At 42.0% G+C, this 14,232-nt stretch overlaps 1 protein-coding gene and 2 non-coding genes across 11 annotated transcripts in view; all 3 read left to right on the top strand.

The window, feature by feature from the left end:
- Window positions 1–14,232, top strand: part of htt (huntingtin) — a 32,079-nt gene that overhangs the window by 1,391 nt on the left and 16,456 nt on the right. For 7 of the 9 annotated variants that reach the window (XM_058639771.1, XM_058639777.1, XM_058639773.1 and 4 more), the window contains exons 2-30: window positions 1,311–1,394; window positions 1,972–2,092; window positions 2,296–2,355; window positions 2,505–2,584; window positions 3,100–3,238; window positions 3,669–3,810; window positions 4,336–4,514; window positions 4,604–4,808; window positions 5,147–5,194; window positions 5,420–5,497; window positions 5,639–6,042; window positions 7,835–7,961; window positions 8,052–8,167; window positions 8,273–8,384; window positions 8,525–8,662; window positions 9,672–9,830; window positions 9,915–10,012; window positions 10,096–10,235; window positions 10,326–10,389; window positions 10,496–10,596; window positions 10,710–10,856; window positions 11,116–11,236; window positions 11,321–11,466; window positions 11,618–11,799; window positions 11,921–12,144; window positions 12,325–12,451; window positions 12,703–12,827; window positions 12,927–13,037; window positions 13,151–13,228. In XM_058639771.1, coding sequence (XP_058495754.1) covers window positions 1,311–1,394; window positions 1,972–2,092; window positions 2,296–2,355; window positions 2,505–2,584; window positions 3,100–3,238; window positions 3,669–3,810; window positions 4,336–4,514; window positions 4,604–4,808; window positions 5,147–5,194; window positions 5,420–5,497; window positions 5,639–6,042; window positions 7,835–7,961; window positions 8,052–8,167; window positions 8,273–8,384; window positions 8,525–8,662; window positions 9,672–9,830; window positions 9,915–10,012; window positions 10,096–10,235; window positions 10,326–10,389; window positions 10,496–10,596; window positions 10,710–10,856; window positions 11,116–11,236; window positions 11,321–11,466; window positions 11,618–11,799; window positions 11,921–12,144; window positions 12,325–12,451; window positions 12,703–12,827; window positions 12,927–13,037; window positions 13,151–13,228 — 3,856 coding nt within the window. The remainder of the gene's footprint in view (window positions 1–1,310; window positions 1,395–1,971; window positions 2,093–2,295; window positions 2,356–2,504; window positions 2,585–3,099; window positions 3,239–3,668; window positions 3,811–4,335; window positions 4,515–4,603; window positions 4,809–5,146; window positions 5,195–5,419; window positions 5,498–5,638; window positions 6,043–7,834; window positions 7,962–8,051; window positions 8,168–8,272; window positions 8,385–8,524; window positions 8,663–9,671; window positions 9,831–9,914; window positions 10,013–10,095; window positions 10,236–10,325; window positions 10,390–10,495; window positions 10,597–10,709; window positions 10,857–11,115; window positions 11,237–11,320; window positions 11,467–11,617; window positions 11,800–11,920; window positions 12,145–12,324; window positions 12,452–12,702; window positions 12,828–12,926; window positions 13,038–13,150; window positions 13,229–14,232) is intronic. The other 2 variants (XM_058639775.1, XM_058639776.1) reach the window with 1 other exon arrangement.
- LOC131467801 (small Cajal body-specific RNA 14) lies at window positions 9,053–9,183 on the top strand. Its single transcript, XR_009241616.1, has one exon. It is a non-coding gene; the product is annotated as a small Cajal body-specific RNA 14 (non-coding RNA).
- On the top strand, window positions 13,761–13,892 carry LOC131467802 (small Cajal body-specific RNA 14). Its single transcript, XR_009241617.1, has one exon. It is a non-coding gene; the product is annotated as a small Cajal body-specific RNA 14 (non-coding RNA).

The following is a 14,232-nucleotide window of genomic DNA, read 5'->3' on the forward strand; positions in this document are numbered from 1 at the left end:
GTTATGAAACTTTGCTACTTCAGTTTATAATACCAACTGTCATTTTTATAAATAAACTTGAGCTAAATGTTTACATATGATGAACGCAGCAGGACACTGGGTGAGGCAAACGCAGGAGAATCTCTGGAGGATGCAGGCGAGGTGGAAGCATACTTGACTTGTAACACTCGCATATTCACTTGGATACTCTGGAGTTTCTCCTTCTGTGTTCTCACATTATTGCAGTAGAGTGTTAACCAGAGATCATACTCATGAGCAGGCAGGAGAATCTCTTGAGAATGACTAGAGCGACTTCGCAGGTGTTTGCAGTCACGCACACGCCCCTCTCAACGATCTCCAGAGAAGGAGATCCGGTGCATATGTGAAAGCAGCTTAAGAAACCTCTGTTTATCCAATGGATAGGTTGAGTTAAAGGTGACATCGAATGCTTGTATCACACATATATGTTAGTTATGGAGGTCTACTTACATATATTAACATGTTTTCATGATTAAAAACCTCCTAATCGCTGCAAACGAGCCGATCAAAATATCTCCTCACTGACGCTCTCGTCAGCCGCGCTGTTTCAGACCAAACAGTTGCTGTGATTGGCCAGCCAATGAGAGCTTTACAACTGTCCTGTGATTGGCCAGGTACCTGGAAGTGACGTAATAGATAGGCCAGCTCTCAGATACACAGCTCCCCCTCTGGCACGGTGGATGCTCTGCATCTCAGCAGCTACAACGAGAGTAGTTCTTCTTCTTCTGCGGTTGAATGTACGCAACCGGATGTGCCCGGACTAGTGCCCGCACCGGGAGGCGCTACAGTGGTGAGGATTTCTGATGACGACATCAAATTAAGGAAGTGTCGATCCGCTTCGCAGAGCCCAGGAAAACAATACAACACTATTTTCTCAGCAGTGGCTGAACTGTTTGTTCTGAAACTTTAGGGTTTCATAAACGAGGTAATGACGCAGATACACACACAAACGCAGCGTTAATTGGAGCTTCCGGTCTATGTCACCTTCAAAATATACACAGGGAGGGATTTTGAGATCTGTGTACTGGAACTGAAGAGTGTTACAGTGTCTTATGTAGTGGCAATGACTTCTTGTATTCAGTTTTCCAACCATTGTGCCGTTTGGCTATTAGGTAGAGATTTAATTAAGATCCTGCTTAGAGATTGAAGGCTTCTGGCTCTTGAGTTGCATGAAGTCATGGCCCCAGTTTCTGAACCCAATCATTCTTTCCAAACTGCCTCTGTCTCTGATTATCCCTCCCTGCTTGCTTTCTTACACTCTCCTTGTCCTCCCCATCTTCCTTTTTTTACAGGAAAAAGGAACAAGCTACTACAAAGAAGGACAGGGTGACCCACTGTCTGACAATATGTGAAAACATTGTGGCTCATTCTCTGAGGTAGGCTTTGTTAGTTAAATTAAATTAAATGTGATGTGTCTGTGATAACAGTTAACATAATTTAAAAGATCCATTGTGTGGGAGCTATTTCGCCTGAAAATAAGAATGACTGTTTTTTCATTGCTTAAATATGAAGATCTTTCATATTACCTGGTGACTAGTGTTCTCTGGGTACTCCAGTTCTGTCACACAGTCCCAAAACATGCAGAATTTGATCGAATATGAGAATGAATGGTTGTTCGTCTCTGTGTTGGCCCTGCGATGGGCTGGCAAACTGTCAAGGATGTACCCCACCTTTCGCTCTGTGTCAGCTGGAACAAGCTCCAGTGGACCTGGGACAGTCACATCATTCAGAACCAATATCTCTCAAGTCTGACAAAAAGAAACATACTCCAGGATTTATATAAAGGATTACTACTAAACCTGTGTCTATGTGAGAGAGTGAGAGTTTGATCGACTGATACACACAAGATTGTCACTTACATCCAAATGTTAATGTGAATGGTTTATTTGTGAGCAATTGGAAACAGTTTTTATTACACACAATGACTTTTCTTCTCTATGATCCTGGGAGCAGAACGTCTCCAGAGTTTCAGAAACTTATGGGCATTGCCATGGAGATGTTCCTGCTCTGCACCGATGACAGCGAATCAGATGTCCGAATGGTAGCTGATGAGTGCCTGAACAAAATCATCAAAGTGAGTAGGAAGTAACCTGTATTCCCTTAAAATAATAGGACAGTGTATTAAATGTTATTGGTAAGTACTAGCTAGATAGTAACTACATGATGTGCTCAATTCAAAAATAATAATAAAAAAGGATGATATGATGGCAATCATTTATATTTTTAAATAGGTTTTTATTATTGCTCAGAATGCTTGTGTCTGATATTTATCATTAGGCACTGATGGACTCCAATCTGCCAAGACTACAGCTGGAGCTGTACAAAGAAATTAAAAAGGTAAAGTGTTTTTCTCCCAGACTAATGACTCATGTGACTTGTTAAAATTATATTATATAATTATATATTATATAATATAATTCTTGCAGAATATTTGTGAAATTGTAGAAAAGGTGATATAGTGCTTGTGTAATTGTGCGCCTCTGTAGAACGGTGCCTCTCGAAGTCTGAGGGCGGCTCTGTGGAGGTTTGCTGAGCTTGCCCACCTCATCAGACCACAGAAATGCAGGTGATTACCATAAGTCCTAAAAATTTCTTTTTATATTGTTCACATGACAACCATATTAGTGTTGTTAAATAAGAGTATCCCAAATTTTGTGTCCTATTTTTCATGTATATCTAAAAGCTAGGTAAACCTCCTATTCTATTATTCGTGGCAAACAACTGTTTGAAGATGACAAATTGAATTTGCAATGTAAATCGAGACAAGCAAATGTATGCATAATATAACACTTAATAATATCTATATATATTATATGATTACATAAGTTTAAAGCTGGGAAAAAATCTTCAAATTTATTTGGTGACCCAAATCCCTCTGTGGTCCCAACGATTCTTCTGGAATTATATGGCTCACAATCAGCTTTGGTTGAAGAAAGCAACATCAATGTTATTAAACAATTAAATTAAATTAAATTAAATTAAATTAAATTAAATTAAATTAAATTAAATTAAATTATTTTTACTCACTTAAAGCTGTGATTGCGTTCTCACCCCTCCCTCCATCTCATCCATGTCGAACAGACCCTACCTGGTCAACCTGTTGCCGTGCCTCACCAGAATTGCGAAGCGGCAGGAGGAAACTGTGCAGGAGACTCTCGCTGCGGCAATGCCCAAGATTATGGTCGCTTTGGGACACTTTGCCAACGATGGCGAGATCAAGGTATCTACGCTAGTGGAAACACTGTAAATGGTTTATAGGGGAAATCAGGTTAAGGTTCATATAATGGTTAGTTGAAAATCAAACAGATACTTGACTTTGTTTACACTATATTCAAAGGTTCTATTGCACTTCACGTTTCCAGTTTTTATTGAAATGTAAACAGCTCAGGTCAACTAAATACCCTTAAATAGTTAATGACTAATCTGCCCAAGTATTGTTGATGAGTTAAAACACCAGTTTTTACACCCTCTGATGCAATATAAGAACAATACTGTAAGTGTAAAAAAAATTTAAGATTTAGGATTACAATATTATATTTTAAACAACTATTCATTTATTTGTAAACTAAATGTTCTTAAAGTTCCGAAAACCTGAGATATTACAATATTTTCATAGAAAAATGAAGAAAAGAAAAAACTGTTTGTTCCAGGTGCTGCTGAAATCGTTCGTGGCGAACCTGAAATCCAGCTCACCGACCATTAGACGGACAGCGGCTAGTTCAGCTGTCACCGTGTGCCAGCACTCCAGACGCACCAGCTATTTCTACACCTGGCTCCTTAATGTGCTGCTGGGTAAGGCACACATAGTACATTTCCATGCACAGTTGACTCGAGCTACAACTGTAGCCAGTCAAATCAGCTACTGTCCATGTCCCGTTTTTACAAGCATTAGTGGGAAATGAATGTATTGACTGAAGTGTGACCTTTTTCGCTACAACGGGGGGGCAATGCATCCCATTTAAAATTGTTTGTATTTGGTGGTTTTTGGTTTAGGTTGCAGCTAGCATGTTGAGTCTTCCTACATCCATAAACTTTCAACTATTTTATCATTAAAGCAGACAGAACACAAAATTGGTCTCTCAGTCTTTCCAAAAATGTACTAGTCTACATTTTGGCATGTTTTTGCCACTGTTGTCTTATTCTTACAATTTCAGTTGGACTGGACACTTACATATGTTGAAAATGCCTTTGTTATACATATATATGTGTAGTATATGAACTGAAGTATTTTAGTCAATATTTATTAGATGGCTTGGTATCAAACTTTTCAAATTTTTCAAACAAAGGCACACCCCTTGACCTTGTATCCTATTCCAGGACTGTTGGTTCCTGTGGATGAGGAGCACCCCAGCCACCTGATCTTGGGGGTGCTGCTTACTCTTCGCTACCTGATGCCTCTGCTGCAGCAGCAAGTCAACACCTCCAGCCTGAAAGGAAGTTTTGGAGTTATGAGGAAGGAGGCAGATGTACAGCCAACACCTGAACAGCTGCTACAGGTAAGAAGAAGAGGAGTGTATTGGTGTACGTGTAGGAGAGAAGAAGTCATTATAAAGTTTTGGCTCACATTTCCTGTGTATTTCTCGAGGTGTACGAGCTGACCCTACACTACACACAACACTGGGATCACAATGTGGTCACAGCTGCTTTGGAGCTCCTTCAGCAGGTCTTCAGGACTCCCCCGCCAGAGCTGCTGCACATGCTCATCACAGCCGGCAGCATTTCATATCCCACTGTGTTTCGCCAGGACACAGAGAGCCGTGCACGCTCCGGCAGCATCCTCGAGCTCATAGGTAAAGACAGGCATCAGCTGGGACTCTGCCCATAATTCTTTATCCATCTAACACACTGTACTGTGGATTTTGCAGCAGTTTACATACTGATGTCACCAGGAAATTGGACTGTAAATGTATTCGCTTCACTAATAACGACATTAGTAGAACTATGTCGATGCTTGTCTCGTTTGTGCTTTGGTCTGCGTTTGTGGTCTTTTTGGTTTCCCTTGCTCGCTAACTCATTCCTTTGTCCACTGGAACTAATTGTTTCCGTTTCCTGTGAGTCTTTCTGAGCTTTTGCTGCTTTTCTTCTCCTTAACACCTGTTTCTACTTCCGGTTTCCCTGACATTTGCAGCAGGGGGAGGGTCCTCATGCAGTCCACTCCTTCTCAGGAAACAGAGAGGTGACTGGTTTTATCTCTTCTGCTCACCGCTACACTGTTACTGTTCCTGTCTGGTTGCGAGCAAACTTACCTTTTACTAAGAAATTTAATGCAGCAGGTTCCCCTCTTAATATTTGACAGATAGTGAATCAATCACAGCATATATGTACAATAACAAAATGTAATTTATTTACTGTGTGACATTTGTCAGTGCTGATGTCTTGTTGATGTGAAACCTGTTTTCAGGTAAAATACTTTCTGGAGAGGAAGATGGGTTGGAGGATGATCCTGAGAGGACAGAAGTGACTGCTGGAGCCTTTACAGGTGAGATAAATCTACCCGGAGACAGAATGTCGACTTCATTGCAGATATGGCATTTTTCACAATACTTCATAATTAAAACTAGGTGAAAATGCTGAGATCTACAGTTCAATAAATTGTTATTGTGCATTACTTTACTTTTAGCATCAGTTGTTGGTGCAGACGGCTCCTCTGCAGCCCAGGTTGACATCATCACAGAGCAGCCACGCTCCTCCCAGCATACCCTGCAGCCTGGCGACTCCGTGGACCTCAGTGCCTCCTCAGATCAGGGTGGTGGTGGAGGGGGGACATCTGCGTCGGACACTCCCGAGTCACCCAATGACAATGAGGAGGAAATGCTGAGTCGTAGCTCCAGCGGTGGGGCCAATATTACACCAGAAACGGCTGAATACACAACACCTGAAAATGCTACGCCGGAGGGAGGGCCCCTCGGAGAAGGTGGAACTCTGCTAGGAACTAATGATCGCTCACTTCCACCCAGTGACTCATCACAGACCACTACAGAGGGACCAGACTCAGCTGTCACACCCTCAGATGTAGCAGAACTGGTCAGTATGACTGTATTGGCATACAAATGAGATGTTTCAGAATAGCAGCATTATAGCTTTGTGTATGTTTAAGGACAGCAGTATTATACTGTGGTCATTTTTGCACCTGAAATACCATATTTGAATGATGCACCTGTTTCATTGATGGTGACACTGTACATTTCATAGAATTATTATTTGTACAATTGTCAAAACCTTATTTCTTACAAACCCCTGTAGTAAACTGACATCAAAAGATGTCCCATTCCCCAAATGTAAGGAATAGAGAAAAAGTAAACTGTAATTCTTACATGAGTAAAGGTTTGGCTAAATTTCGTTAGTACTTATTAACTCCTTTAGACAAATATCACAGTTTGCACATGCACATTTGTTGCCAGCTTCTTTCTTTCTGTTCTTCAATCAGAGATTTTCTCCCACTCCTTTGAACTATGTTACTTGTGAAGTACACGGTGCATGGTGTGGTCATGTAGCGTCATGACTTATTCTCCATGAAGCCTAAAAAGAGTGACACTATTATGAAAGTTATGTAATAGGAATTATGAATGGAATGTGGGTTGATGGCTGTGAAATGTTGATTTTGAGTAAACTGTGAAACTCAAATATCACTTAAAATGTTCACATATGCTCAGACATTGGAGAGAATGTGATGTCACACTCCAGATGGAACTCACTAAGGTGTTTGGAGGCAGGTTAACCTGTTAGCCACTGGGAGCTTTTTCTTGTGACACTGCTCAGTCTAACAATGCCCCCTCGCCTCCTCTGCTTTATCCTTCTCCTCACTTCGTCGCAGTTGCGCACTCCTTTGCCGCGGGTGATTGAGCCACCCCCACTCTCACCAACTTCGACCGAGGGCCCCGATGGCACTGACAGCGAGTCGTCTGTCTACACTGCCTCCTCTTCGTCGTCTTCTTTCTCTTTCTCCTCCTCTTCCTCTTTCTATGCCACCTCCTCCTCTAGCACTAGCGATAAGGTCAGCCAATTGGACACTGTGAAACTGAGTGGGAGGCCTTGCTTGGCTTTCTTCATTCTTTTTTCGTTTTGTTCGTCTCAACCCATGTGCAGACTTTGCCCTGCTTTTTGCTACTTTTCCCTTCTTTATTACCCCTGATAATCCACTATGGCCCCGTTTTCCTTGTTTCCAGTGATTTCCTCCCCAAAATAACATGCCTTTGAAAGTCTTTCATAAAAACATGCAACCTTGATATCCAAAGTTACTGGCTTGCCATGAAATTCTAAAATAGAAGCATGGAGCCCATCTGTTCCTAAACTGTGTCCCCATTCCCTTTCAAGAGGCTGTGACAGGCTTTTGCTCCAGTGGAAGCCGAACATGGAGAAAAACCATACATCTTTAAAAGTCCCAAGAGTTTTTCATGTATGCATCTTTTCAGGAACAAGACCTTTTGCCAAACTAAATGAGCTGTACTTCACATGTACAAGGACAGATAATAGTAAAAGAAAAACTGCAGTAAAGCAAACATACATTTTAGTGTCAAAGTTTGGATCAAAAGCTTTCTCTTCCTCTGACAGATTGTGGTAACCACAATTGAATTTCCTTAGCGTGTGTTTTGTCTTATGTGCAGTTCATTTAGTGTAAATTGTGTTGGACCAAGCATGATTTTTTTAACATGCAATATCAGTCATTTGTCGTGTTGTCTCTTTTGTCCTCCACTCAGCAAATCTAACTCTGTGACTTAACTCTCTAGGTGTCCTCTGCATGCTGTTGCATTTTTAAAGTCACTTTAATTTGACATATTTAAGATTTTTTTTAAGTGTATTGTGTCTCGTGTGTAAGGTGTTGGACGGCAGTGAGAGTCAGTACTCGGGGATGCAGATCGGAACTCTACAGGATGAAGAAGACGAAGGAACAGCACCGCCCTCCCAAGACGAACCACCGGAACCGTTCCTGCAGTCAGCACTGGGTATGTTTGTGTACACATACACAAACGAGTACATAGATGGGCGCCTTTGGTTTATATCAAGCTTTGATTATGGTTATTATTTCTGTGCAGCTCTGAGCAAGCCTCATCTCTTTGATGGCCGTGGTCACAACCGGCAGGGTTCAGACAGCAGCGTGGATCGTTTCATTCCAAAGGACGAACCCACTGACCCTGAGCCTGACAACAGGGTAAGGACACAAATGCATGCACAATAACCTTTCAAGGCAGCGTTAATGGAAGCAAAACGACCTATTTTCCTTCATTTCATGATGCATCTCCTGTCTGCTCCTCAGCAATCACGGATAAAGGGTCCTATTGGACATTACACAGACCAGGGCTCGGAGCCGCTGGTGCATTGTGTACGACTTTTGGCTGCGTCCTTCCTCTTGACAGGACAAAAGAAAGGTTTGTGATTTATGAATATGTTTCAAAGTATGACAAATCCATCAGTGCTCTCTCTGCTAATCATTTAGCCACTACAATGACATTTGTGTTAGGATGAACAAGGGTAACAATGTAATCGTTGACTAATATCTTTTCTCAAGGTCTCATCCCTGACAAGGAAGTGCGAGTGAGTGTGAAGGCCCTGGCGGTCAGCTGTGTTGGGGCAGCAGCAGCGCTGCATCCTGAGGCCTTCTTTAATTCCCTCTACCTGGAGCCGCTGGACGGCATTTCAGCAGAAGGTAGGGGCAAAAGAACAAAACAAACAAAGCGAATACAGGTGATGCTTGACACCATAAGTGTTTTATTTTCACTCATCGCCTAATTAGAGCTCAGCACAATGTGAATGTGGGTGGAGCTACATTTTGAAACGGTCAATTAACAGGGTGTATATTCCTATGTAAGCCCTCACTCTGTAAAGCATGTGCACCATAATATTACAAGATAAGCAGATGTAATTATATGGATAAACAATCACTACTAATGCTAAATAATACTAAAGTCAAGAAGGGCTCAAGCTCTTTGTTCTAAAAAAATAAAAAAATAAATAGATCCTACTCGAGTGTGTGTGTGTGTGTGTGTGTGTGTGTGTAATTGTAGATATTTTTTTTTCTTGTCAACCTATAATGTGTGTGGCAGTCTTTAATGGTGCCAGCACTGAGCAGTGTGCTGCGACTTGTATGACTCCACACAGAGTGAGGCTGGTTCCTACCGACGGGTACTGTAAAGGAAACGGTTTCCCTGTGCGATGGTTCCATACATTTATACTTGGATAGCATATACAGTAATATACAAGCTGGATGTCATCATGTTCTTTTTGACACCAGACTTCCTGATTGTTGGAGAAACTGAATAAGATCAGCCTTCCAAGCAGTACAATGATAACATGATTATCAGCTTTGCATGAGAGTGAATATAATTTACCCTGTGCGATGGTTCCATACATTTATACTTGGATAGCAAGAAATACTCTACCCTACCCAAACAAAATCCTTACAGGTAAAATACATATTTGAATAGTGTTAGTTTAGTGTTGTAACACTTATTTTTAGTTTTGCTTTTAAATAACTGGCTGTTTTAGCATAGCAGGCACCATACCATGACCCCGAAACATCAACGGCTTTTCCTCCTGTGACATGAACTTGACTTGAAGTGTATGTACTGGTCAGTGAACAATGTAAAAAATGACAGCTGTATTTATTCCTTTAGCACGTCCTTTGACCAGCATTGTATTTGTCTTTCTCATTGCAGAGCAGCAGTATATCAGTGACGTGCTGGGTCTCATTGACCATGGGGACCCACAGATCAGAGGGACCACAGCCATTCTCTGTGCAGCCATCATCCAGGCAGCACTCACCAAATCCCATTATAACATACACAGCTGGCTGGCCAGTGTGCAGAGTTCAACAGGTCAGTGTGGTTGTCTTGTTGTGGCCATGTTGAATGGGTGGATTGTGTTTAACAGTATGTGTCTCACCTGTCTGCTGTGTCCAGGTAACCCTGTGTCCCTGGTGGACTTGGTGCCTTTGCTTCAGAGAGCTCTAAAAGATGAATCCTCTGTCACGTGCAAGATGGCTTGCTCTGCAGTGAGGGTATGACAGCTCTTTATGCGTGTCTACATGAGAGTGTTAAGTGTTTGAGTCTAACCTTTTTCGTTATAAATGTTATGTTTCAGCACTGCATCATGACGGTTTGCAGCAGTACCCTGAGTGAGCTCGGCTTGCAGTTGGTCATAGACCTTCTGCCTCTGAAGGACTCCTCTTATTGGCTCGTTCGCACTGAGCTCTTGGAGACCCTGGCTGAGATGGACTTCCGGTAGGATACATTTTGATTTTCTTTATTTTTTTGACCCGAGCAGATCCTCTCCATTGTAACTGTTCCTCTGTGATCATTCTTGTGTTTTAGATTAGTTCATTTCCTGGAGAGGAAAACTGAGATGTTGCACAAAGGAGACCATCACTACACTGGGGTGAGTACTTGATTCTTGATTCTACCTGCCATGTCTTGGTATATATTTTTCCACCTTGAGTTGCTTTACTGTGATCCCTAATGTATCCATTTTGTTCCTCATCCAGCGGCTAAGGCTACAGGACAGAATCCTGAATGATGTGGTCATTCGTCTATTGGGAGACGATGATCCAAGAGTGAGGCACATAGCTGCCTCTGCTGTCAGCAGGTAAGGTATTGTTTCTGTAGACAAGTACTATTTTTTTTTTTGTACATTCTATCTATCCATTGTTTATTCTTAACCGAATTTTCCTTGTGTCTTTGTACCCAACTCTCTAATAGACTGGTTCCCAGATTATTTTATGACTGTGACCAGGGCCAGGTGGACCCAGTGGTGGCTATTGCCCGGGACCAGAGTTCAGTCTACTTACAGCTGCTCATGCATGAGACACAGCCACCCTCACAGCTCACAGTCAGTACCATCACAAGGTACACACATTTTAATATGGTGACATTTTGCGTGTAAGTCGCTTTGGATAAAAGCGTCTGCTAAATGACATGTAATGTAATGTGCTAGTTATCCTCATTCATGTGTTTCTCTTTATGGTTTCCTACCATGTGTTGTATGAAAACGTCAGTGCTTTGTTGTTGCTGTGTGAACATCAAGCTTTGATGTCACAGATTTTACTTTTCTAAAGTTCGAGTTGCACAGGCCATGACAGAACCCTGGTCTTTTTTTCTCCATTAGGACATACAGAGGTTACAACCTGTCTAACACTGTGCCTGATGTCACACTGGAGAACAATCTGTCTAGAGTCGTTACCGCTGTCTCCCACGCTTTCACCTCCTCTACTTCCAGGGCCCTCACTGTAAGTATGCAGACATGCATACAAAAGTATTTTTTGCTTACTCTGTGACATTTCTGATGATTTGTTTTTTGTTCTCCTCAACAGTTTGGTTGCTCCGAGGCTTTGTGCCTCCTAGCTTCAAATTTCCCAGTGTGCACTTGGAGCACAGGCTGGCATTGTGGTTACATTAGCTCCAGTTGTAACTTTTCTTCTCGCTCTAGCCTGAACCGCACCAGAGGCAGGGCCCTCAGGTTTGTGCAGCATCTCTCCTCTGTAAATTAATTTTATTGATTAGTTCATGCCATTTCTGTTGTCGTCTGCCACATAAGGCTACATGCATTTAATTTCTTCCAACTTTTTACACATGCTTGATTGTCTATTCATTGCTCTTACTTCCTCCAGTTTGTCTCAGCCCACCAGTGCTCCAGGTTCCTCAAACACCTCATCACAACTGGACTCGGAGCGGAGAACTCTGACAGTAGGGATGGCTAACATGGTCCTCTCCTTACTCTCCTCCGCCTGGTTTCCACTGGATCTTTCTGCACATCAGGATGCACTTTTGTTTGCTGGCAATCTGCTTGCTGGTGTGTAATATTTTAAATAAAATCACCATGGTGTTCATGTACCTTGCAATTTCACTGCTTTTCCAAACGTACCACTACTCACTCAACTTGCTATTGACTCACCTGTCTGATATATTTGCAGCTGTGGCTCCAAAATGCATGCGCAACCCATGGTCTGGAGATGAAGAAGGCAGCAGTGGGAGCACCAACACTAGTGGAGGCCCAAATAAGATGGAGGAACCCTGGGCAGCACTTTCAGAGCGCTCCTTGGTGGCCATGGTGGAACAGCTCTTCTCCCACCTTCTCAAGTTGCTAAACATCTGTGCCCACGTACTGGATGACACACCACCAGGACCCGCAGTTAAGGTAAGTCTAATAAGAATTTCCACCTGGTCTTGTTTGAATGCCACTGTGAAAAAGATGGTGTTTGTTTGCGTCAAACTTCTTTATTTGCAATTTATAATTGTTTTATTTATATACAAGTGGCATTTGCGGAAAGATCATTTTATTGAGTTCCGTTTGTTTTCCCTGTTCCACACATTTAAGGCCACCCTCCCCTCCCTGAGCAACACCCCCTCCCTCAGTCCCATCCGCAGGAAAGGCAAAGAGAAGGAGGTTGCTGACCCCATTGCTGCTCCTATGAGCCCAAAGAAGAGCATCGAGGTTAACACGGGTAAATACACACCTCACCATACACAAGCACAGGTACAAATCATCTTGATGTCTCTGAATCAGAGTGCGGCTCGAGCTGTGTCTATCTATCCGAGCCTGAGTTAATACTGACAGAATCTGGTTGTTGCCTTTTATTTATGGTCACGGCAAATACTAGTCCCATGAATGCACGCACAGATACACAAGTACAAAATTAACTCTGTGTTTCACTCAATGAACTGCTGTTTTTTGTGGGGTTTTTTTTGTGAGAAGGTAGGCCAATGGACAGCACTGGCTCTGCCGCTGTAAACAAATCTACCACTCTTGGCAACTTCTACCACCTGCCAACCTACCTCAAGCTCTATGATGTCCTTAAAGCTACACACGCCAACTACAAGGTTAGATCACAAATCCTCATTTGTGTGAATCACTTTTGTAATGTAACAAAAATTCTTTGGAGCCTAACTGGTGGCACTGTTGATACTTTTGTCTCTTAGGTGTCAGTGGACCTCCACAGCAGTCAGGAGAAGTTTGGGAGTTTTCTGCGCTCCACTTTAGATGTTCTGTCTCAGCTGCTGGAGCTGGCCACACTCCATGACATAAGCAAGGTAAACATGATATATCAAGTAGGAAGAATGTTATTCTTTGACTGGTTGATGAGTGGAGCTGAAGTAGTTTTTATTGTGTGTGTGGAATTAATAAAATTATAATTTTCTTTCAGTGTGTGGAGGAAATTTTGGGCTACCTCAAGTCCTGCTTTACCCGAGAACCAACCATGGCTACAGTTTGTGTCCAACAGGTGTGTGTTGTCAGTAATTGTAGACTTGTTTTCTAGTCAGAATCAGAATCAGCTTTATTGGCCAAGTATGTGAACACATACAAGGAATTTGACTCTGGTTTTATCCAGCACACGCTGTACATTAAACGTAAACATCAACATAACTTAACATACATTCAACTTGAAAGAACAATAATTTAAAAAGAGTGTAGTAAAAAGTGAATAAATAAGGTGTCCAGGGGACTGGTCTATTTTTAAATATATATATTTATGTATATAAAAGATAAGGTGCAAAATAGTGAATAAATAAACTGGTCAAGTATTCGTTAGTGTGACTGCCTGGGGGAAAAAAACTGTTCTTGTGTCTAGCAGTTTTGGTTTTACAGTGTTCTGTAACGCCTGCCAGAGGGAAGAAGATCAAACATATAATGAGGGTGCCGGGTAGTTCAGTGGTTTAGACCGGTGCCCTGTGTGCAGAGACCTCATGACCTCATGGTCACAGGTTCAATTCCACCCCTGGCAGGTTGTACAAAGTTAGCAAATGTAAATGTGTGTGGCAGTCTTTAATGGTGCCAGCACTGAGCAGTGTGCTGCAACTTGTATGACTCCACACAGAGTGAGGCTGGTTCCTACCGACGGGTACTGTAAAGGAAATGGGTTTCCCTGTGCGATGGTTCCATACATTTATACTTGGATAGCATATACAGTAATATACAAGCTGGATGTCATCATGTTCTTTTTGACACCAGACTGATAACATGATTGTCAGCTTTGCATGAGCGTGAATATAATTTACACTAATTAAACCTATTGCTGAAATGTTTTTTTCCCTGATGACGGTACTTGCCCTATCAAAGAAAGTTCTTAATTCAAAACACTTGCACAAAAGGCATTTTTTGATGCAAAGAAAATGGATGTAATGTACAAATGTACTCAATAATTAACTTGCACTATGACTGTATTGCTCCTTATTCCAGGACGTGCTAATTCAATTTTTATAGTCAGAAAGTTACATCATAGAACAT

This window comes from Solea solea, chromosome 10, assembly GCF_958295425.1.
Source record: "Solea solea chromosome 10, fSolSol10.1, whole genome shotgun sequence".
NCBI lineage: Eukaryota > Metazoa > Chordata > Actinopteri > Pleuronectiformes > Soleidae > Solea > Solea solea.